At 38.9% G+C, this 24,919-nt stretch overlaps 1 protein-coding gene across 2 annotated transcripts in view; it reads left to right on the top strand.

The window, feature by feature from the left end:
• Positions 1-24,919, top strand: part of NFKB1 (nuclear factor kappa B subunit 1) — a 113,598-nt gene that overhangs the window by 5,522 nt on the left and 83,157 nt on the right. For both annotated transcript variants that reach the window (XM_070263348.1, XM_023637633.2), the window contains exons 2-3: positions 17,595-17,640; positions 21,659-21,734. In XM_070263348.1, the coding sequence (XP_070119449.1) occupies positions 17,602-17,640; positions 21,659-21,734 (115 nt within the window). In that variant the 5' untranslated portion in view covers positions 17,595-17,601. The remainder of the gene's footprint in view (positions 1-17,594; positions 17,641-21,658; positions 21,735-24,919) is intronic.

Raw genomic sequence — 24,919 nt, 5'->3', positions numbered from 1 at the left:
CCGTCCAGACCAGCAAAGAGCACCATGCCGACTCTTGGTCCTGGTGTCGTGCCCCCAGCAAGAATCAGAACACGTGCTGAGGACTGCTGACTTCAGTCCACTCTGCTTTGGTGCCCACTTACCTCCCTTCAGATCAGTTACAAACATACATTCAAGTTTGAAAAATTAGTTTTAAAAATTGTTTGCAAATACATTTATGCATAATCATTTTTGTTGTTGCCAACAAACTGCTGGAGACACTAAATGTTAACTTAGTAACCAGTGCGTTGTACAGCTGCGTTGTTGACAAGTGCTGTGCAACTGAAGAGCAGCAGCGTTTGTTAGTTAAAAGAGAAGATAATCCAAGTCCTCTGCCTGTAGCTTCCCTGGGAACAGACTGGGACAGTGGGAAGTTTTGCTTTGCTCGTTACGTAACCAGCTCAGCCTGCAGCTTCTGGGCATGCAGAGAAGTACAGACAGAAACACAAAGCTGCCACCTTGTACTGGTCTTTACTGTGCTCGTCAGCATGTGAGGACAAGCCATACATGTCCTACTAGAAAATAAAGTTATTGGATTTTTCTTAGATTTAAGCCTTTTGATATATGAGGCTCGCTAGCATTTATAGGCAAAATTTTCTTTTGGCTAATTTGAACTAAAAAAATACAAAACCTGTATAAAGTTGACACCTTTACAGAAAGAGTTTAAAACATAGTTTGATTGCTATAATGAATTTTGTCAAAATAGTTATTTTTAAAACATTATTTTTATTATTCATTATTATTTATCATGTTATTTGGACTGAACATATTATACTGTATTTCAATGTGAGGGCGTACCTATCCCGCATTTTTATCTCCAGAAATGATTCTAACATATATCAAGCATGAAAAAAGAAAAATTAGAAGTGAGGACAGATTCCCTAATCAACCTACCTGTTTGTTGGTTCTGGGCCCAAGCCTGCAATTCATTTAAATAGTGAGAATGAATTACTTAATTGTCTTGGAAAATATGCCTTCCAAGACAAGAATTTTAAGAATGGAGAGAATGACTGTTTTTTGAATGTTTTAACATGAATTCCTGACTCATGTTTTATTGATATTTAAAGAACTTCTTTGTCTAGCAGTTCTTAACTCAGGTATAGATTTATATTCTAGGATTTAACCATTTATTGGTATTTGATCATTAAGATTTGATTTATAAACTTCAGTGTCTTTTTATTTTAAATGGAAGCTAGATGTGGTGGTGAGGTCAAAGAAAAAGAATTTCTTACAATTTACAGCATCTAGTTTCATTCTCTCTGTGTAATACAGGCACCTTAATGACTCATAAAGTTTGAAGACCATGTGGAAGGATGGATGGAGTATGAATGGCTGTTGATAAAGAGGAAATTTAAAGTAGAAAGGAAGAAACATGAAGAGGGTTAAGAATATGTAAAAATTAAACTTAATGTTTTTTAGTTCTGTTGGATGTTTGGGAAAGTACTTAAGGGAATACACAAAACCATTGTTTTATATAAGCATAAAACTGAGTATAAAATCTAGGAAGTAGAAAAGATTATGTTTTAAAAATGCACTCACACTGCTAATTTCAAGCCAACCAGGAAGGCTGGGAAAATACTTTTTGTGGGAGATGGATTAAAATGAGCCAAAAATATAGCTAGTCCCACACCATAATCATTTAATTCTTTCATTTATTATGCTAACACATAGTGAGGTATGTAAGGTAAGTATTATGTCTGTGTGTTTTAAACCTGTGAGTCTTAAAAAATTTGGTCAATAATCTAGAAAATGAATCAGAATTCCAGAGAAAAGAATAAATTCTATCTATCACAGATGAAAAGGGGAGAGTCATAATGAAAGGAGAGAGATTGCCCTTGAATAGAACTTTTTTATAGGTACTTCACTATGGATTATCCTGCTTTTGATTGATTGAAAACAATGGTCACTTCCCCCACATTCTGAAAATGCTTTGGAAGTCAGTTGTGATTAAGCAAACCTCAGTACACCTGGGAAATTTAAATCAAAAGCATAGTATCTGAGCGATTAAATGTACTTCCTTGGTCTTGTTCCATATCATAGCATTCGTTTGATACAATGTCTTTGTGGTTCCTCTCCGTGTACTTTACCCAATTTCCATTTTAGACATTTAACTAAGTTTAACCCGCACACCTTACAACATTTCAATATTTCCTGTCTATTTTAAAACATTACCTTATCAGTCATCTACCCTGCACTTTTTTATGACGGGCGGGGAAAGTATCCTATGTCTCTTAGAAAGTCTCCTGTAAGAGCCAACTAGGAATTAGTCCACGTTGTCTGGAAAGGTAGTTCAGTCCTGTTGAAATAGATCAGTGATTTGGGGAGCAGTTGTGCTGTATTTCCTAAAGACCTGTTCAACTGAAGGAGTCCCGTCATTCAAAGCAAGCCACAGAAAACCATAATTTTGTTGCTGAGGCCCTTAGGTATCTTCATATAAGTGTCCCCATCAGTATGCCAATATCCCCACCCACCCAGTGGCTCCCCTAGCACGTCAGGGAATGCCGCCGTTAGCCCACCCTGGTCCCTTCAGGAGGTTTCCCGCACCAGAAATGTAGGAACCGTCGTTCGTGTGTACTCACGTAATTCCTCCAGTCAGTCACAGTTCTGTCAGTTCAGCCTCCTTGTCTTCCGACTCCATCCCTTCCTCTCTGACTCTCCAGCTTTCCATGTTTGTGTTGTCTCCTGATGCATTATCTCCTGCTTCTCTTCCATCCTTCATCCCAGTGTAGAGGTCAGCTCTCTAAAGTGTGAGTCTGATCATGTCACAGTCTTTATATTTCTGAAATGTCTCCGTTGTCTTCACAAGTTGATTCGTACACACCTCACCTCCTACCTGCTCCTCACCCATCCCCGATTTCTCAGATCGTACACGTCAGTTTTCGGTTCCTTATGCACCCTGTTTTCTCACTGTGAGTTCCTCTGCGTACACGCTCCGTGTGTGAGGAGTACCCTGTGCTTCCTAGCCATTGTGCTAACTGCTCACCCTCAGGCCTCTCCCTCCTCCATCCATTCTCCCTGACCTCCTCATCAAGAGTTATGTGCCCCCAGTCCAAGTTCTCTTGACTTCTTATGCTTTCTAAACAGAAAATATCTTGAGGGCAGAGATTTTATCTTTCTTACTTTTTATTTGCGCAACACCCTGTAAGTTTGCTGAATGAATAAGTAAATAACTAGACAGAATATCAGTAAACTGTGTTATTGATTAAGCTGTGTGGTTCTGGGAAAATTAATTAACTTCTCTGGGTCTCATTTTCTCTCTGTAAAAAAATGAGTGTTAGACTGAATGAGCATCTGCCTCTAAAATTAGTTTGTTTCTTTGATAATAGTATTATTTGAAGGACTTCAGGTTTTCTTCCCATATTAAGAAGGTGCAAAGACAGTTCTTGATTATCAATGTGATAATATGAGGAACTATCCAGTTTTGGATTATGAGTTATCATTTATGGTCCCAGACTAGTTTCTTCCTGACATCTAAGTGTTTCTGGAGTTGCATCTTTTCATTATTAATTTGTCTCTACTATGAACTCACATTCATATTTCTCCAAGGAAATTGAAGGCAAACTTGATACAGAAATTGAATATAAAATTCAATACTTTAATTCTAAATTGGTGCAAGGTCTCACTAATTATAACTACATTTGGAGGAGGAAGAAACGGCAACTGTAACAGGGTGAGCTGAACCTTAATCTGTCATAGCAAGAAACTAAGAAAAAAGATTTGATAAACTAAGAAAAAAGATTTGAGCCTAGTATTTGGAGATATGAAAAGAACCCCCAAGAAAACCACAAAGAGAAAGTTAAGAGCGTCACAAAGGCAGTGGCTCTGCAAAGCAGTCTTGGAGGTGAAGAGAGGTGGGTGGGGCCTTGGCTTCATTCTCTGAGCTCTTCTACTTCCGTATCATAGGATTTCCCTTTTAATCATTAATATATGTTGAGTCCTTTCTGTGTGCCAGATTCTAGGCACTGGGACGACAATATTGAACAAGACAGAAATCCATAATTTAATGGAGCTTAGATCATGTAATGTTTTCAGTTTTAAAAATTTTCTTTTTACATTAGCCTTTTTTAAATTGAAGAATCACGTAACTAAAAAAAGTGCACCCATCGTAAGAGGACAGCTTTAATGATTTATCTCAAAGTGAACCAGTTTAATCTAGGTAGTGTTCTAGAACATTACCAGCACCCCGGAAGCCCCATTTCTGCCCCTTAGTCAGGACCCTTACCTTTCCCTCTCATTTAAAAGGTTTCACTAGTGACTTTTGGATTACATGCATGTTGATTCCATAACTCATATGGTGATCCACATATGATCCACAGATGATCGAGAGTTGACTAAATGAATTCCTTACTCCAGGGCACTAATAACGAGCTTCACACGAGTAAGAACTCTGCTATGGCTAACGCCCTAAGCTCAGTTCGTTTCAGATTTTGCTCACCAAACAAAATATGTTAGTAAAAATATAAAGCAAATTATATTCTCACATTAATTTGTCATTTATGAGTTTGAGTAAATATTTTGTCTGTTGCCAAGTAGTCCAGGGCACTGACAAAGAGACATGGGAGAAAGAAGTGTTCGCATCAGATCTCATCAGACCAGGAGAGAGTGTAGTTCACCTCGTCTTCCCGCTCACTTTATGCATTGACGTCTGCGTATATTGAAGGGTTTATCTGTGGGAGTGATCAGTGCAGAAAGCCCTTCATAACTAGATTCAAGGACTGAAAGGTCCCCTGTGTTAAGGCCTGATTTTGATGCTTGCACATCATTATTCTTGTGTGTGGAAGGTCATTATTGTGGTTATTTTGAGGAAACCCTGTCCTCCCTCCAGGCTGGTTGTCAGCATATCCATAAAACCTAGTACTGCTGGTTCACATGATGAATTCTTTTTTTTTAAAACATAAAGGGTATATTTTTATTGATATTTGAGGATTAATAAAAATGAAAATCCTAACTAAAGTCATCATATTCAGATTTAAGAGAACTTGATCAGTTTCTCTATATTTGATCAAAAGAATCTCTAATTCATAATCTACAGGGTCTACTTCCTCATCAGTCTAAAAATACAAATACTCCAAAATGGTGCACAAGAGAAAGACCAGACATGAAATGAAAATTTGGTCATACTCTATTTTTTTAAGTTGACAATTTTTTTAGAGCAGTTTAAGGTTCACAGTAAAACTGAGGGGAAAGTACAGAGGTTTCCCAGATACTCCCTGCCCCTCCACGTGCACAGCCTCCTCTGTTATCAACATCCCTCATTAGAGTGGGACATTTGTTACGATTGGTGAACCAACATATACATCATAATCACCCAAAGTTCATAGTTTACATTATAGTTCATTCTTGGTCGTATGCATTCTATAGATGTGGACAGGTGTATAATGACATGTATCTATCATTATGGTGTCATACATTAGTATTTTTACTGCCCTAAAAATCCTCTGTGTACCGCCTATTCATGACCCCCAACCTACTCTATTTTTAGAGAAGAAGAAATCTGTAGAATTAGGATGTGGAAACCAAAGTTTCAGAACAATGTCCAGCGAGTCCAGTCCCTTTCTGATGCTACCTGAATGAAAGATCTCCAGCTTTTGGTAGATGTGCTGAATTGGCTTTTATGTGGAAATGGAAGGCAGCAATATCCCATGAGTGACTTCGGTAACGTGTAAGGTTTTATGTAATTTACTGTACTCTTTAGAGAACTTCTCTAGCTATACAAATTTTATATTCACCAGATTTTATCCTACTATAGTGTTAAAAAGAAACTTTACTTAGAACTGAATCTGCAATTTGAATATATGACTCTTAATATGATTAAAAAATGTTCAAAACATCTTTTTGATCCCATAAATTTCAGGCGTCTGTGATTAAGAAATGTTTGCCTATCATTATAGGCAAAGATTTGTTTCTTGTGGAACACTTTGGAATGCATTCTAGTTACTTCTCTAAGAAAACCTCCATCCTCCACGGTTGCAGTGGACATGATATAGCAAGAATTTAGAGGCTTCTTTCATACAGAGGAATGAGGTTATATTTACTGTTTCATTGATGCTAAGAGGCACCGCTCCCCAATTTAACATCTTGCCTTAGTCATATGTGTTTAAGGATTTTCTAGATATCCTTCTGTTATTGGTTTCTAATTTAATTTCATTGTGTTTAGATAACATATCTGTATGCTTTCACTTCTTTGAAATTTATTGACACTTGTCTTATGGTCCAACATATAGTCTATCTTGGTGAATGTTCCATGTGCACATGGAAAGAATGTGTATTCCTCAGTGATTGGTGGAGTGTTGTACACATGCACTTAGGTTAATTTGATTGATGGTTTTGTTCCTACATTTTCTGTACTCTTACTCATGTTCTGTTAATTACTTTTATCAGTTACTGAGAGAGGAGTGTTAAAAGTCTTAACTATAATTGTGGGTATTTCTTCCATTAGTTCTGCCACGTTTTTGCTTCGTGTATTTTGAAGGTCTGTTAATATGTACATAACATTAAGATCATTCTTAATGTTTTTCCAGGCTGAATTGATCCTTTTATTCTTATGAAATGCTCCTCTTTGTCCGTGGTAATATTTCTTCTCTTGAAGTCTACAGTATCTGATATTTTAATGTAGCCTGCTTTTTTATGTGTAGTGTTTCTGTGGTATAACTGGCATAACTCTTCATCCTTATACTTTTAAACTATCTGAGTCTTTAATATTAAAGTGTAATTCTTATGAAAAGCATATGTTGGGTCTTGCTTTTTTGTCCAGTCTGACCGTCTCTACTTTTTTTATAGGTGAGTTTAGTTCATTTCCATTTAATGTAATTATTGATACAGTTGGGTTTAAGCCTATCATCTTGGTAATTGTTATCTGTTTGTGCCATCTGTTCTTTATTCATTTTTTTCCTCCTTTCCTGCCATCTTTTGAATAAATCAAGTTTTTTTTTTAATTCTGTTTCGTCTCCTTCATTGGCTATTTTTTAAAGTGGTTGCTTTAGGGATTACAGTATGCTTCCTTTAGTCTACCATGAATTAATACTGGAGCGTTTCTTGTATAATGTAAGAACTTGACAATGATATATGTTATACATTCCGAAATACACTGTATTTATTTTTGAATAGTGAACAAAAGAAAAATGTCTTATACTTAGCCACATATTCATTTTGGTGTTTTTCATTCCTTCATGTAGGTCCAAGTTCCTCTCTATTATCATTTCCCTTCAACATGAAGAACTTTCTTTAACATGTCTTTTAGCAGGCCTGCTGATGACAAGTTCTCACAGCTCTTGTCTATTTGAAAAATGTCAATTTCATCTTTATTTTTAAAGGATACTTTGCTGATATTGTTTCTGGTGAGAAGTCAGCCCTCATATTTATCAGTGTTCCCCCTTGTCCCTGGATGCTTTTAGGATTTTCTTTAGCATTTTTTAAAACAATTTGGCTATAATATGACTAAGCATGGTTTTATTCGTCTTTATCTAACATGGGAATCTTTGAGATTTTTGGGTCTATGGGTTGATTTTTTTCCATCACATTTGGGAAATTCTTGACCATTATTTATTCAAGCATTTTTTCTCTCTCCTCTCTGTTTCTAGGACTCTGAATTATATGCATGTGAGATCACTTGATGTTGTCTCATAGGTCACTGAAGGTGACAATCTCTTTCTGTCTTTTTCTCTGTGCTTCAGTTTGGATAGTTTTTATTGACCATTCTTCAAGTTTATTGATCATTTCTTCTACAATGTTCAATATACTGATAAGTCCACCTAGTGAAATTTCATTTCAGTGTAGAATTTTTCCCTTTTGTTTGTCTTTTTTAATAGTTTCCATTTCTTGGCTGAGATTCCCTATCTGTGAAATCATTGTGTCTATGTTTTCCTTTACATTCTCAAACATGTTTCTATCAGTGGTTTTAAAGTCATTGCTTGCCAGTTCCATCATTTGTGTCATTTTTTTCCTTCTGAATCATATTTTCCTACTTATTTGCATGTTTTGTCATTTTTTGTTGTGCATTGTGGATGGTACAGTGTACAGAGTATAGATATTTGTCTTCCTTTATTTATTTTCATTTATTTATTTATTTTTAAAGATTGGTTCCTGAGCTAACATCTGTTGTCAATCTTCTTTTTTTTCCCCCTTCTTCTCCCCAAAGCCCCCCAGTACATAGTTGTATATTCTAGTTGTGAGTGCCTCTGGTTGTGCCACGTGGGATGCCACCTCAGCATGGCCTGGTGAATGGTGCCGTGTTTGCACCCAGGATCTAAACCAGTGAAACCCTCGGCCACCGAAGTGGAGTGTGCAAACTTAACCACTCAGCCACAGGGCCAGCCCCTTTGTCTTCCTTTAAAGTGTTGAGTTTTGTTGTAACAGACAGTAAATTTACTGGTGGATCACCTAGTTTTGTTAAAATGGGTTTAGTGTAGCCCTATTCTAGGGTATGTCCCTTACTCCCATTGCATGGTCTTTCTGGGGTCACAACTGAATGCTCAGATTGTTCACTGATGTCTGTTCACCCTGGATGATTGGAACTTCAGTGTCTCTCACAAGTTCCAGGAATTTCTGGAATCTCCATTCAGCTCTTAGATCTTCAGCAGCTGTTTTCTAGTAGGCTTTGCCGAGTCTTGTCCTGCACTAGTGCAGCTTAGTATTTGGCCAGTGACTAGAGCTGACCCCTGTGCAGTTTTCCAAGCCTTCCTCTGTGTGAATCCCTCCTTTCTGATCCCCCGCCTAGTGAGATTGCTCTCTCTGTTTGGGCTCTCCCTCCTTGTGTCATGGTTTGGAACATGCCCTCAGTCAAAAAGGAAGTTTGGTGCTCCCCTCAAGTGTTTCCATTCTCTTATGGTGTACAGCCCTGTTCTGTCTCTTATCCAGTGTCTTAAATTATTGCTTCAAGTATTTTGTATAGTTTTACAGTTGAGTATGACAAGGGGGCAAGTTCAATAATTGTTACTCTGTCTGGACTGAAACCAGAAGTTCACATTTTGACAAATCTGAAATTGTGATTTTTTTACCATTAGTGCAATATTAAAGAAGTACATAGTGTTTGCTAATTTGGCAATACAAAGAGCAGACTCTCATATCTACTTTTTAGGCATTTATGTCCACTTAAGAAGATGGTAAATGTACAGATAAAGTTAAATTGCAATAGAGCAGTATGTTTTCAAGTGTAAAATCGCCAATACACCTACGTGTTATAGCCCTTAAGTGGACTGCATAGCTATGGGTTACAGGGGAAAGACAGGGTTTCTTGGCAGAGGTCAGATTTGAGTAGAGGCTTGAGGTGTGGGTAATATTTAAGTAGGAGAGAGGCATTTCAGGATGAAGAGTATACTATGAACAAATAGAAAAGATGGAAACAGGAAGGCTTTTTTGTTTTTAAAGGTTGACACCTGCACTAACATTTGTTGCTAATCTTCTTTGTTTTTTCCTTCTTCTCCCCAAAGCCCCCCAGTACATAGTTGTATATTCTAGTTGTAGGTCCTTCTGGCTCTTCAAGCCACCTCAGCATGGCGTGATGAGTGGTGCTAGGTCCGTGCCCAGGATCTGAACTGGCGAAACCCTGGGCTGCCAAAGCAGAGTGTGCACACTTAACCACTGAGCCACAGGGCCAGCCCCAAGGAAGGCATTTTTGAATGATCTATCTGCCTATGGTAGAGGGTTTGGGTTAGGATATTAATCGGTGATGCTTATAATATAATGTGATTTAATATAATATAATATGCTGAGTGGTGGGTTTCAGTTTTGTCTTATAAGTAATATGGTAATAATGTGAAAGATGCTTAAGGAAGAAGAAACCAGTGAGGGAGAACAGTAGGGAGTCCGTGATTGTTATCAAGAGGTCAGGCGATAAAAGCTTAACTAGGGTGTAACAGTGGAAATGGAAAGGAGGGGCAGACACGAGGAATAATACAAAGAAAAATCAGCAGAAATTGTTATTGCCCGGGTATGTGTGAGATAGGAAGAGGAAAAAGGTGGCTGAACTTTTGACCCTGAGTACCTGAGAGAATAATATATTGGCAGAAATTGAGGAGTAAAGAATGGAGTCCATCAAAACACAAGTGATAAATTTGGTTTTAGATACTAGAGAATTGAAGGGATTAGAAACACTATTAACTTGCTTTACAGTGGTATCACTGCTTAAAATTAGCAGCAATTTATTAATATTTACATTTTGAAGGTTTTAACAGTACTAATTTTATTTTTGTTTATACTACAGTGTTTTTGGCTAATGTGCTTGTTTCTTTTGTTCAGTTGGGAACTGAGTAAGCCAATAAAGTAAAAGTGAGTACAGAGGCAGCTCTGAATAGGACACTAACAAAGAAAGTGTAATTACTGAATTACCAAGATAACTAACCCCTGCCCCACTACCCTCCATTCTCATGACATTTATCATGTGGCATTGCTTCTGCCTACTTGTCTTCCTTCTTACTAAAGTGTTGTATTAGTTAGCTTTTGCTGCATAAAAAAATCATAGCAAAGCTAATTAAAACACAAGCGTTTGTTATTTCTCCCAGTTGGGTGGGCTGTCTAGGTCATCTGGTCTGAGCTGGCTCTGCTGATCTCTGAAGTCATTTGGCTGAGCCGCAGTAGGACATCCCCTCTCTGCTCCATGTGGTCTGTCATCCTCCAGTGAGCTAGCCCAGGTTTGTTCACACAGCACCAGTGTTCCAAGAGAACAAGAAAGGCGGTTACAAGGCCTCTTGAAACCTGCATTTAAAGCTCACACTTCTGTCTCATTCTATTGCTCAAAGCAAGTTACAGGCCTGCCAAGATTCAAGGGATGAAGAAATAGATTTTTCCTTTTTTTTGTATTATCTTTTTTATTTTTTAAAGATTGGCACCTGAGCTAACAACTGTTGCCAATCTTTTTTTTTTTCTGCTTTTTTCTCCCCAAATCCCCCAAGTACATAGTTGTATATTTTAGTTGTGGGTCCTTCTAGTTGTGGCATGTGGGACACCGCCTCAGCATGGCCTGATGAGTGGTGCCATGTCTGCTCCCAGGATCCGAACCAGCGAACCCTGGGCCGCTGAAGCAGAGCGTGCGAACTTAACCACTCGGCCACCAGGCTGGCCCCAAATCATTTGTTTTTAAAGATCAGCACCTGAGCTCACATCTGTTGCTGACCATCTTCTTTTTCTTTTTTCTTCTCCTTCTTCTTCTTCTCCCCAAAGCCCCCTAGTACATAGTTGTATATTCTAGTTGTAGGTCCTCCTGGCTCTGCTACGTGGGACACTGCCTTAGCATGGCTTGATGAGCGGTGCCATGTCCGCACCCAGCATCTGAACCAGCAAGACCCTGGGCCACCAAAGTGGAGCACGTGAACTCAACCATTTGGCCACAGGGCCAGCCCCTAGGTTTTACCTTTTGTTGGGTGGAATTGCAAGAAGTTTCGTCCATTGCATTCAATCTACCACGACTGTAAGCTGTGTGAGTAGAGAGGTGACATCACTCTTACCTACTTTGCTGTCTTTGGTAACTGACACCTAGTAGGCCTAAATATTTTTTTAATGGATGACTAAGTTAACGAAGGGAGGAAAGTATTCAAGGAGCATTTCAATATACCTTAGTTTAAAAATAAATACTTACTTGTATCATACCAGTAGTGACTATGGTGTTTCCATGGACATGTTTCAGAGAGAATCTCTATTCTCCTTCTGTCATTTGAGATGGACCAAAGGAGATATTTAAAACAAAACAAAACAAAACATAACCACCACTTGAGTTAACTTTGTTTGGTATTTTTACCTTCACCTTTGATTGTCTCAAGAAGAACTCGCTTGAGTTTTGTGCAATCTCGCAGTCCTATTCTGTTTTCCAGGCAATGCTGTGGGTAGACTAGCTCCAACCTGAACATTCAGGAGACCTGTATATGCTGTGTTACAATAACTGAGGTTGTAAGTCAAGGAGGCGAATGGCTTTTACCTCTTAGACAAGTGAGTGAACCACAGTTGGTAGAGTCCTGTTAGCCGGTACTGCTCTGTCAACCTGAGCAAATGACTTACTCTCACTAAACCTCAGTTTTCTCATCTGGGACAATATTTTTCACGATTATTGTGAGAATTAAGTGAAATATGTGAAGTACTAGCTATAATTCCTGACTCCTGGGGGGCGGTCAATAAAGTTTGGTTCTTTCTCCGTGTGAACCACAGCACTGTCATGATGTGATGTGTTCATCATGGTTTCTCGTCCTTGCCATTATTGATATTTGGGATTGGATGCTTCTTTGTTGTGAGGGACTGTCCTATGCGTTATAGGATGTTTAGCAGCATTTCTAACTTCTACACACTAGATACAGTATGACCACCCGTCTAGTTGTGACAGCTAAAAATGTCTCCACACATTGCCAAATGTCCTTGGAGGCCAAATGCAAACGTTTTATTCAGCAGTGATAAGGATAGGAATGGGGGGGAATGTAGCAGTGTACCCATAAATGTAGGATGGGAAAGAAATTAAAATCGTTGATTCTTCTAAGAATGCCTAAAACTTTTGCTGTCTCTCTTACTTTTCCTATAATTTATCTTAAACATTTTGTTTAGGATGCTAATAAAATGGCTAACGTTTGCTATGTATCCCTCACTGTGCTAATAAGCTTTGCATGAATTAATAGTTGAATGTTGTATATATATCTGCCCTCCCTATTAGATTGGCAGTCTGCTGTGAACAGGGACTTTGCCTTACACCAGCTCTAGGCACAGCGTATTTGTGCTTACTAGGTAGCTAATCTACATGTTACTTGGTCACATTGCACCCAAATGAAACAATAAGGAGCTGAAAATGGATGGGGGAGTAGAAAAACATGGAAAATGTATGTATCTAAATGTTGTAGGACACAAATATTGATTCTTTTTCAAAAACTTTCAGGAATCACTTATTCCAAGAAAAGTAACTTAACCCACCATTAAATTTTCTTTCATCATCACCAAGCCAATATATCATCAGAAAAATGGAAACAAACTACTCCTTTAAAGTTAAATTTTTTCTGTTTTATTTATTATGAAGAGGATTCCAGTAGTACTTAGAAATTTTTGACTCATTCATACTTAATGTTTTATTCACCACGTCATTACTTGTTAAAAATGTTAGAGTTAAACTTTAAATTCAGGACAGGATTTGATTTTCTTGTTTTTCCTATAAAAATATATATTTCCAATTACATAATTGAGCTAGAAAATTAAAACATAGAAATGTGTAACTTAAGGAGTAAAAGTCTCTGTGTTATAGATCTGAATTATTATTTTTAAAGTTGCACAATATATAACTGTATGAATGTAGCATAATTCTAATTAAACAATCTGCTATCAAAGGACATTTAAATTGTTTCCAGTTTTTGCTGCAGTGATTATCTTTGTTCTTATTGTTTTGCACACTTGCTCATATGACTCCTTAGTACAGATTCCTGGAAGTGGAACTGCAGAGTCAGAAGATGCGCTCATGGAGCGTTTCACTAGTATGTAGTACACATGTGCATATTCCTTACAGTACGTTTCTTCCAAAGCATTCCTGTATGAAGAGAGACTCTGGCATGTCCTTTCTCTTTCTCAGTTTATTATCCAACAGAGAAATGGTGAAAAGTCACTCTTTTTCTTGTAATTTCATCCTCACTGCTACCCAAGATAAGGTATTATAATTACATCTCAGTGGTGTCTGTTGTGGCTGAGTAGAATCTTGAAAACAGAGACACTTTATCTCTCTGATTCCCAATTGCACCCTCTGGATGGCACCTAAAATTCTGTTTTTCGAACTGCAGATTATGACCCATTAGTGGGTCATTTAATCATTTTAATGAGTTTGAAAAGTTTTTGTTTTTTTAAAAAATGAAATCTAATAGAATAAAAAGAATATGCTTTCTTACAGTGGGCCCTGGTCCAAAGTGTGAATATGTCTGATCCTAGCAAATTTCCCCAGGTACAAGGAGGGGAGCCCCCCAGTTCCATCCCTAGTGGCCCAGCCCTGTGGCCCTGGTCTTGCTGCCTTCACTAAACGCTCCTTGTCCTTCCCTGGGATGTGAGTGGGGGGATTGTCACGGGTGTGCAGAAAATAAACCATTGAGGCATTTGATGTAGAACTCATCACATACTCAGAATTTCGCCAGTTAGAATGTGTGTCTCTCGTGTGAGAAATACAGACCTTTTACTGGAGAAGGTATTTTATTTATTGCTAGCTAGCTACATCTTCTATTTCTCTTTCCCCGTGTGAAAATGTTCCTGAAAGCCTCACGTTGCGGAGAGGTGCAGAGCTTGGCCCATCTTCTCGTCAGTCGGCCCAGTCCCTCCCTTTGTGTTTCAGGCGCCTTCCTCAAAAGCACAGAACTGTGAAGGGAAAGTGAGGGGACCCGCTGGGGGAGCAGGGGGGCAGAAGGGGCTTTCCCTGGTCTTTCCTCATGCTCCAGTGCCAGAGGCTTAGTTGGTATTTCAAAATTTTGAAGTAAAACCTGCTTTTACAATTAATGCAAATATTACTCAGTGATTCATCCTTTCCAAATAATTCTTGGTTTCTTTTGACATTTTATTTTTAAATTGTGAGTTAACATTGACATCACTCCAGGGTTACTGTTACCTCAGCTCTTCACAGGGGACATAACAGTCTCACAAAGGCTATAAGGGTCAGAGTTTAACCGTCACCTGTCTCTTGGGCTGTTTTTGGGCTTTTAAAACTGGTCTTTTGTCACACACGTGTGCATAGGTCCAGGGAGATGTGGGAGGAGGACTGTGTTTAATTAGGTGTCTGCCCGGTGCCCCCAGATCAGAGATCTGCAGTAAGGTTTGAGCTACAGTGGTGGTGCTGACGCCATCCCCGCAGGGGCTCCAGGGAAGAAGGTTCAGTTGAGGTTTTTAAATTAGGGTGAGGGCTGCTTTATATTAAATCCATCCATTCGAAGGTTAGAAAACCATCCGCAGGTTTAAATTTTGTATACACATATGTATTTTTAAATACATAAATTTATTTAGTGAGTGGAGTACAGCTGCTGAGCGGGTTCTGTCAGTGACAAGTCAGCAGTCTTACCGAAAGCCAAAAAAATGTTCTTACTATTTCTCTTGGAGGTCTGGGCTCCTGTGGTGTTCTAAGAATAAGAATTTTTTAAATTTTTTTAAGACAAACGTGCTGTTTTTATTTATTTCTTCTCCTCAAAGCCCCCCAGTACATAGTTGTATATTTCAGTTGTGGATCCTTCTAGCTGTGGCATGTGGGATGCTGCCTCAGCATGGCCTGATGAGCGGTGCCATGTCCGCGCTCAGGATGGGAACCAGCAAAACCCTGGGCCACTGAAGCAGAGCACAAATTCAACCACTTGGCCACGGGGCTGGCCCCTCCCACCCCCTTTTTTTGAGGAAGATTAGCCCTGAGCTAACATCTGCGGCCAATCCTCCTCTTTTTGCTGAGGAAGACTGGCCCTGAGCTAACATCCGTGCCCATCTTCCTCTACTTTATATGTGGGACGCCTGCCACAGCATGCCTTGACCAGCGGTGCCATGTCTGCACCCGGGATCCGAACAAGGGAACCCCAGGCCACCGAAGCAGAATGTGCACACTTAACCGCTGTGCCACTGGGCCGGCCCAAGAATAAGAATTTTTGACATGGAATGTTGTAACTGGTTTTAGCACTGTATTTCAGTGTAACACAATATTTTACTAGTATTCACATAACTGAAAATTATGCTAATAATTCTTAATAGAGATATGTACCTAAGTACATATAAAAATCTACATTTACAGAAAGTTACAATTTAGGTGATTTGTTCTTTGAGTCAGCATTTATTAGCTAACTAACATTCTGAGCTCAGCAAAATCCTACCCTTTTCAAAGGTCCATCCCATCAGAATCTCTGATTTTACAGATGAGGAAACCAAGGCCACAGTGAGGGTTGTTGTGTGTCCAGTCGCACACCCAGCGGTGGCAGAACTCTTGAATTTCCAGTGACTTAGTTCGTCTTTACTGTATCAGATCAATTTTCCCTTTTTTAACTACTTGTCTTAATCGATTGCAGCTGTTTGTAAATCCTCAGTGTAATTCCTTGTTTTAGACTGACGTTCCCTGCAAATCCGCGTGCACTTCTTGTTCTTACGGGACTCCGGGCTGCCCTCTTCCCTTGCCTTGCGGTTGGACTCTACCCCACCAGGCGTCGTCCTTGAGGCTTTCTCACTCTCCCAGCCACACAGGGCCCTGCAGGAGAGGGTTTCATTGGAAATCAGGGTCCTCTTTGGAGGACTTTGTCCTTTTTGGAGTTTTAGGTGGTGTCTTCATTAGGATAACGGCCAAACTGCTTTAACAAGGAGACCCGACAGCACGCTGGGTTAGAACAAAGAAGTGTGTTTCTTTCTCACGTCGCCACCATGTTAGCTGCCATTCATCACCATCTGTGTGGTAGGAGCTGGGTCTTCTCAGTGTCTCGGTTTTATCCAGCCTGAAAGAGAAAAAACAAAGGCACAGAGGAAGGATGTCAGAGCCTTCAGCCCAGACCTAGAAGTGGCACGTTCCACGGGCCAGCGTTTCATCAAATGGCCATCCCTAACTCCAGGGAGGCATGGGGCGCCCTCCCTCTGGATGGCGTGGGCAAGCGGCAGCTCCATCACTGGGGAGGAGGCGAGAGCAGACTGGGTGACAGCTGACATTCTCAGTTCCAGGTCCAAGTGCCCTTGAGCACTTTATAGACTGCATGAAAAAAAAATGAAAAATTTGCCTCAGGAACTAATATTTGCTTTCAGCTTTGGTTTTTTTTTTTTATCTTCTAATTTTTTCATACAGTATACGTAAAATTTGATCTAAGTAAATTTAAATAAAATTAACCTATATTTGAAATAACGATAAGGATATTTCTTAAGTAAATAAATCCAAAATGATGTGTGATTTTAGATACTGTTTGTATCTGACCATGTGGTTCTTCACTTTTCTCAGGGCCTCTGGATAGTAGAAGTTGGCGAAGCCCAGCAGTGTCTTAATATCTCGCTGGGGTTGATTAAATCTGAGACGAGAGCCTCGATAATAAGGGCTCTTCTTTTTGTGTCTTTTGATTGTGCTTTCACTAGTGTAGCGCTTCTGCACCGCTTTGACAGTGGCAGGAAATGGCCTGCTGGAGGGCAGTACTGAGCGGCTCGCGCAGCCGTCCTCCCCTTGTGCTGCGCAAAGATGACAGCAGAATGACCCCTCTGAGTTTCTCAACTCAAGCAGTGTGTAGACATCCTGGAGACAGTTCTAGGGGTGTCACAGCATCATGAGGGTTGAAAAATAATCTCCACGCAGAGCTAAGACTGTAAATCCTTGAAGGCTAGATGGTGACAAAAAGAAATGGCGTCTCAGAATGCAAGTGTGCATGATTCTTATGCAGAGGATGCAGATTAGTTGCACCAAACTCCAGGACACTGATGTGAGCTTGGCATGAAGGTTTTATGTTATACGTAAGTGGTAATTCCTTGATTATGCAAGCTTCTGCTGTTAGATTTAGATTCCAAAAAGGAACCACACCACGGGCAAACTCTTTAGAAAAGGGTTATATTTGGTTACTGGAGTAATACAGCTTACTCCTGCGCGTTGGAATTTTTAAGTTCATTGCAGTCTTACAGTGGTTTTATTTATTTATTTTTTTGATTTGCAGCTCCAGAATGGCAGAAGACGATCCATATTTGGGAGGTCATGAACAAGTAAGTGTTAGAATCTCACTGACAATTTTTTGTAAATGTATTCACATTTTAAAATATACAGACGTAACTATAGTAAATGTCAGGAAAACTCTAAAATTGGTAAAACTTTGTAAAAATTGTTTTGGCAGTTTCCCTGTTGCTCCGTGTAAGGTCAGAGAGGACAAGTTATGTAAAATGAGTAACTTAAAGCCTGCTGTCATACACATTGTTGCATAAAACTTATATGTGCTACAGGTCAAATGATAACTCCTGTGTTAGTTTCCTAGGCCTGCTGTGACAAATTATCACAAACCCTGTGGCTTAAAACACAGAAATATATTCTCTCACAGTCTGGAGGCTAGAGGTGCAAAATCAAGACAATGACAGGGTTCGTTCCTTCTGGAAGTTCTCAGGGAGAATCTCCTCAGCCTCTCCCCTGGCCTAGGGGCGGCCGGCAGTCCTTGGCGCTCCTGGGCTTGTGGCTGCATCGCTCCAGCACACGGCCTTCTTCCCTGTGTATCTGTATCCAGATCGCCTTCTTTTTTCTCTTATACAGGTGCCAGGCTGGATGTAGGGCCTACCCTTCAGTAGAACTTTACCTTAACTTGATTGCATCTCCAAAGACCCTATTTCTAAGACAAGTCACATTCACAGATACTAGGGGTTAGGACTGGAACATATCTGTATTGAGGGGGACACAAAATATTTAAAACTCACCTAATGAGGAGGCAGATTGGTGTAGTGAAAAGACCTTTGGACTTAGAACTGGAAGGTTGTTATGTAAGAGCTGGTGCTACTGATGAGCTCTTAAAACCTGAGGAATCACTTAGCAGCACCCCCCCCCCCCCCCAACATCCTCACTTTTCTCATTTGCAAACTAGGAATGCCAGCTCCACACCCACAGGGGTGCTGAAATGACTTAATGGGCAATGAATCTGCTTTGGGAGCATAGAACTGTTCATTATCATTATATTAGCAGTTATGAAGAGATATCAATGTCCTGTTTTACTTTTTCTCCTAGTTTTTTACTTTGAAAAATTTCAAGCCTATAAAAAGTTTGAATAGTCCAACAAATCTTTGTTGATTATTAATATTTTGTTTTTCTCTCTATATATATTATATTTACACATATCATATATATAGATATTAAATGAACCATTTGAAAGTAATTTTCAGGCTGTAGGGTAATTCCAATGGCAATATTCAGTTTTTAAGGTAACGATTTTTAAGAAGTAATTTAAAATACTGATATTTGTTTATCCATCAGCTGTACATTAAGGCATTACTATGTACCAGGGCATTGGCTAAGGAGGGACGCAGAAATCAGTGATGTGTGGACCCTCAGTTCAGGAAGCTGCCATTCTCCTAGGAGAGACAGGGAGATGAAGAGTTGCCGGTGGTGATGAGTGCTGTCGTGCTGGCCTGCATAGAATCGGTCGGAAACGTTGAGTGGATCACTGTGTTCCCCGGGGGAAGAGCGGGGTTGTGGAGGACTTCCAGATACAGGCTGAGATTTGGAAGATGTACTTTGCCAGGCTAGACAAGGAGAGGGGACCCTAGGCACCAGGACACCGTGGTCCAGGATTTGTAATCATTTCACACTTAATCTTTAGTAGCAAAAACCTAAAAGATGGATTTGCCAAGTTTACACATGCAAGAATCAGTTGGAAAGATAAAACCAAGAGTGAAGTACTTTTTAAGGGGTCAAGTATTGCTTCTTTAAATAAAATAGACTTGGATAGCATGCATTACTCTTGATAATGTTCTGATTGATTGAGAAAGAATGAGTATGCATTGCTTTTCATATTAAGGTGCTTCTTTTGAATCTTATTGTAAAAATGGTGATATAGGATAAATCTAGAAACATTTTCTTTGATTACACCATGAAAGACATTGGGCTACTCATATTATCAAAAACCTATGTTTTACCTTTTGCTTTTAATATGCTATCTCTAACAATTAAAGGCAAACTCTAACCAGCATTAAGGTTGTTTCTGCCTGTTTTAGACCATGCTTTCCTGTCTGTGTACAGGAAATCTTATCAACAAGAGATGGTCCTTTGTGCCACACAAGAGTAGAAGCTGCTGAAAACATTCATTTCGAAAGCTTTTCTTCTGTGGGCATTTTGTGATCATCAGCAATAGGGGTGGGGCATGCTCTGATATTTCCATTTTTGAGGGGAGAGGTCTTTGAATTTTGGTGGCTTTTTTTCTTGTCTCAAGCTTAGTGTGTACGTTTTCTGAAGTCTACATGTCCTCAGTGAGGTATCCTCAGTGTTTTAGTGTATTCTGGAATGAGCTTTCCACCCCTCAGCTAGTATGCACTGCAGGCTGCAGCTCAGCACAGCTTCCCTCTTAGTCTGGAGAGGAGTGTCTCTCTCCTAAGATCAGTGCTTTTGCCCCCCAACCTGTCCTTTTAGCCGCCTTCAGGACCAGAGGAAAGGTTTCCTCTGCTAGGTCATCTTTTCTGCTCTGAGACTCTCTGCTCTGAGAACACTCTCTGTAAGGTGGGGCCCCTTTTTACGAGAACATGTTTTTTCATTCCTATATTTCCTTTTCAGCAAACAATGAATAGTATAGCTGAACTTTGAAGCACTGAAGTGGAGCACATTTATTGTTCCTCAACTGAAAATTTGCCTACCTCACAACTGGATGTGAAGTGTTCTTCATTTAAACACTGTGTTTCTTACTCTTGCTTTAACTAGGCATACCAGGTTCTTAGGTACTCAAGAACTTCCAATAATACGCTAACAAAGAAAAGGAGTAGATTGTAATACTGGTTACTTTTTTAAAAAATACCACCTCCACATACTTAGTAACTAGCATATCATAAAAAATGAAATATGGTTGGTTTCTGTGCTGTCCACAGACATTTCAAACAGATGACTTATTTAGCTCGAAACGAATACCAAGCTCAGAAATATGAATTTGAAGTCCTGAATAAAGTCATTGGAAAGAAAAATTTTTTCTTGGGATTAGTAATTTATCAAAGTAGAATATAATTCAATCAAAATATATTGCATGCCCACTGTATTAGTTTTATGTTGGTGCTGTGACAAATTACCACAAATTTAGTAGCTTAAAACAACACAAATGTATTCTATAATCTGGAGGTCAGAAGTCTAAAATCAAGGTGTTGGCAGGGCTCTTGTCCTTCTGGAAGCTTCCATTTCCTTGCCTTTTTGATCTTCTAGAGGCTGCCTACATTCCTTGGCTTGTGACCCCCTTCCATCGCTCCGACCTCTTGCTTCCATTGTCACATCTGCTGCTATTCACTGATGTCCTGCGTCGCTCTTATCAGACCCATCTGGATAATCCAGGATAATCTCCTCATCTCTATGTTTTTACCTTAAGAACATCTGCAAAATCCTTTTGCTCCATGAGGTAGTAGTCACAGATCTGAGGACTAGGATGTGGATGTCTTTGCAGGGAACCGTTATTCAGCCAACCACACCCACTAAATTCCAGGTATTTGGCATTGTGTTAGGTAGGAAAAAAAGTGAGGGAGCCCAGTGCTCAGTCATCTGCTCCTTGGTCTATAAGTTATATTTTCAATTTTTCTGTAAATTCTTCTAGGGCTGCTGTCTAATTCTTTCAGGTCCTGGAGTTGCATGTCTAGAGTAGCGGTTTATTTATGGTCATAAAAGAAACAGATTTCTAGGATTATATTCTTATGCTTGTATGTCTAAGGAGTACAAGCTTCAGATCATTCATTCAACAATTGTCTGTTGTATGATCAACATGCGCTGGGCCATGAAGGTAGATGGTGAGCAGGCGGTAGCAGGTCCTCAGCTCTGTGGCCGTCCCCCTCAGTCCCTTTGTCATGTGAACAGCCCAGCCCTGTGAGGAGTGCCATACACATGAGGGTTAGCTGGGTCTCATGAAGGTGTTTTCAAAATCATGATTTGAAATATTTTCAGATTTTTGTTGTTGGCTGTAGTTTTTGTTCCTGTAATTAAGTGTTAGGTGTTCCAACCTCAAATTTTTAATACAGTGTTGGAAAAATAATGATTGAAATATTTAAATTTTCTTTTTTACAGATGTTTCATTTGGAGTCTTTGAATCATACAATGTTTAATCCCGAATTATTTACACAAGAGGTGTCACTACCCACAGGTAAGAACTCCTCATCCCTGTTGGCCTGTTGTTTTGCTTCCATTTTTTTTTTTAATTCAGGATTTGCTAACAGTCTCTTTTAGAAAGTCAGATGTACTTGAAGGGAAGTGGCACTTTATGTTTTACAAGCCAATCTTTCAGTATACTTTCTTGAAATCTATTTGCACAAAAATCTTTCACCCAAATTACCCACCGCATGACTTATAATTGTTGCTGGTATCTGCTAGGACAGCTCAGAAGGAATTTCTTTACTCAGTGTAAGGATTTTCCTTTTCACCCAATCTTACTATTTTGGGGTTCCTTTAAACTCCCCTTTGCTTTGTCCCAGATGCAGGCAGTGTCGATTCCTTAGATCTATTCCAAAAACACTTATTTGAGCGCCTGTTGTGTGCCTAGCAGTATGCCAGGCACTGGGGAAAACGTGTACAGAAATCAGAAAGATCGTCGCAGTAGCCAAATCATCTTTGTAAAAAGCTTTTAGCTGTACATTCTGACCAATTGGATAAAACTCATGATAACGATCCTTCCTTCTAACATGTAAACATTGTTTACTCTCATGTGAGTGATTAAAAACATCAATTCATTTAGTCTCTTTTTATTGATTGATGTGTACGTAAACTCAGGATAGTGGCTCTTTTTACGTGCTCCTCACATCACCAGCGGAAATTCACAGATGTTCAGAGGCAGTGTGAATAAATGATGGAAGTTGAATAAAACAGAGAGTTTTGTAATCAGTGAAGTGGACATCAACTATTCTGTATACCATGGACTCGCTTCTCTTCCTTGGGAGACTTTATGCCATTTGTATCATTCTCATTTAAAATTATTGCTACTCTGGCACTTACTTTTCATTTTTTTAAATCAGAATGTTTTTATGCATTTTTATCTCTATTATCTCTAGGAGTTCATGGGAGGGAAAAAATAAATCTGCTATTCCTTCACCTTCACTAACAGGAGTTGTATTGCTGAGGCCTTTTTCTCTCTTTGCCTCAAAACCTAGTTTGTAGGCCACGGTCTCTGAGATCTCGGGAAGTGCTGTCCACTTCGAGCCCTGGCTCAGCTTCCTGTGAACAAGTCAGTGTCTTGGTAGCTTCTGTGTTTCCTGTGAATCTTTTATTCTGGTGTTCAAAGTATTTCTCTTAGTACTAATGCTTCGTTGAAAACATAAGAACTTGGTTCTGTGCTCAGGAAACATACATACACGTTTCCATTCAATGCCTTGGAGATGCCAAACAGTATCCTGAGACAGACACTTTCTTAATGTTTTTATTTCATCAAGTTTACAGAGATAGAAATAAGATTACCCTAAGAACCACCTCAGTAAATATTCTCTGGTCAGAGCTTCATGTTGTAGAAATTATTTTGCCGTAATATTAGAAGAACTTTTAAAACTATACCTCAGAATCTTATTTTTCAGTGATTACCTCACCATTTTTATTGTTATAGTCTTCCCTCTGGGTTGCAGTGGTGTAGTCCAATCTTTACAATCCGAGATGTCTGGGTGTTTTATTCACATTTTAAAGGGGTAGAGAGGTTATGTAAACCAATATTAGCTTTTAATTTTCATATAGACTTTTATCTCCTATATTTCTTGAAATCTAAAACCGTGAGTAGCTCTATGACTTGTTGAAAACTCTATGGGGTGTGGTACAATGTTAGGCCTGCAACATTATGCTGCAATTTAATGTTGTCTACATAGTGAGATGTCACTTCGTGTCAAAGTAGACAAAAGAAAATTGACAGTAAAACAAATATACGCATAGCAAATCTAATTTTCTAGTTGATTTAACTTTTGAGTGTGTTCCCTGAAAGAGAAAAATGACCCCATTTCACTAATAAAATTTCCAAACGTTGGAATTTCACATATTTAAAGGAAATTAAATGATACAGCAAAAAACAAAAAATAGTAAGACTTCAAGTTTTTTTAGAAGAGTTAATAATAATGAGAGACTTGAAGTTTAATGTAAATGTGCCCCAACTCACCTATGTTTTCCATGACATCCACATGTCCCTTTTTTAGAGGTTTCTCTTCTTGATATGTTCATTTAGCATTCTAGAGGGGATGTTTTTATGAGTAGATTTGTTACATTGTCTTACAGGCTGTATACTATGTGTATATACAGGCTATATATAATAGTGTGAAAATATTTCTATTTCTAATTGATTTTATTTCCTTATCAAAAATTAAATTCTAGCCATTTTTTGGAAATTGTAAATTGCCATTTCTTTGCTAAAAGTAGTTAAAATTGTCCAGGGATGAATTTCATACAGACAATGGAAGATAATTTACTTAAATTATACTCCATTGGCCAGTCACTACCCCTTTTTCCTTTCTTGTGTATATTTTGCTTCAAATTCAGTTATTTTTCAACTGTCTTCCCTGTAACTTTATTGAATAATAACAGAAAATAATTATACCTTTGTTTCCTCCAGTCCTCCTGCCTTATCCTGATTCATCATAATACTGAGAAGATAAAAATAAATTCTCTCTCAAGTTATAGTTTATTTTTAATTTTAAGCTGAAGGGCTAGCTCTTCTTTGTAACTTTATTTATCTAAAACAGTAGGTCTTGAACTTCTGACTAAGGGACAGTGAAGATTGAGATGGACACAGAAGCATTTGCCTAGAATTTTTTTAGTACCAAACATCTTAATTTACATTCAGACAAGTGAGAAACCCCTTATGCCTTTATTTATTGCAGAGCTATCGGTTATCACACCGTTGACATAAAAACCAGCTGGGAAGCTTAGGGGCTTTCTCATATTGAACACGTTTGTATTTATACTGTCAGAGGTTCTGATTTTCGTTTGAATTTCAAGTCAGATATAGTCAGTGTATGGATTAACCCTCTTGTTTTCTTTATGTTTTTATAAAAATTAATTGGCATGCAACTATCTTCAATTAAATTATTTTCAGGATTTTATAAAATGTTTGTGCCATTTTGGAATAGAGTTTATATGAGAGCCCAGTATTCAAAAGTTGTACGCATCGTCAGAAGCTACGGGTCAGTAGGAAAAGTCCACTGTGTCTGAGAGACCAAAGTTAATTCGAGAGGGAGGGGGAACAAGCTAGCCGGTTAGGGAATGAGGCAGGACTTGTGGACTCAAGAAAGGGAAAGGAACAGAAAACTTTGTGTAAGGAAAAGCAGACGGCCTCAGATCACCTTCTGTGTGTTTCACACATGG

The sequence above is a fragment of the Equus caballus genome, chromosome 3, assembly GCF_041296265.1.
Source record: "Equus caballus isolate H_3958 breed thoroughbred chromosome 3, TB-T2T, whole genome shotgun sequence".
NCBI classification, from domain to species: Eukaryota; Metazoa; Chordata; class Mammalia; order Perissodactyla; family Equidae; genus Equus; species Equus caballus.
The sequence above is the reverse complement of the archived record's forward strand: the minus strand, read 5'-3'. Positions and strand labels throughout refer to the sequence as shown.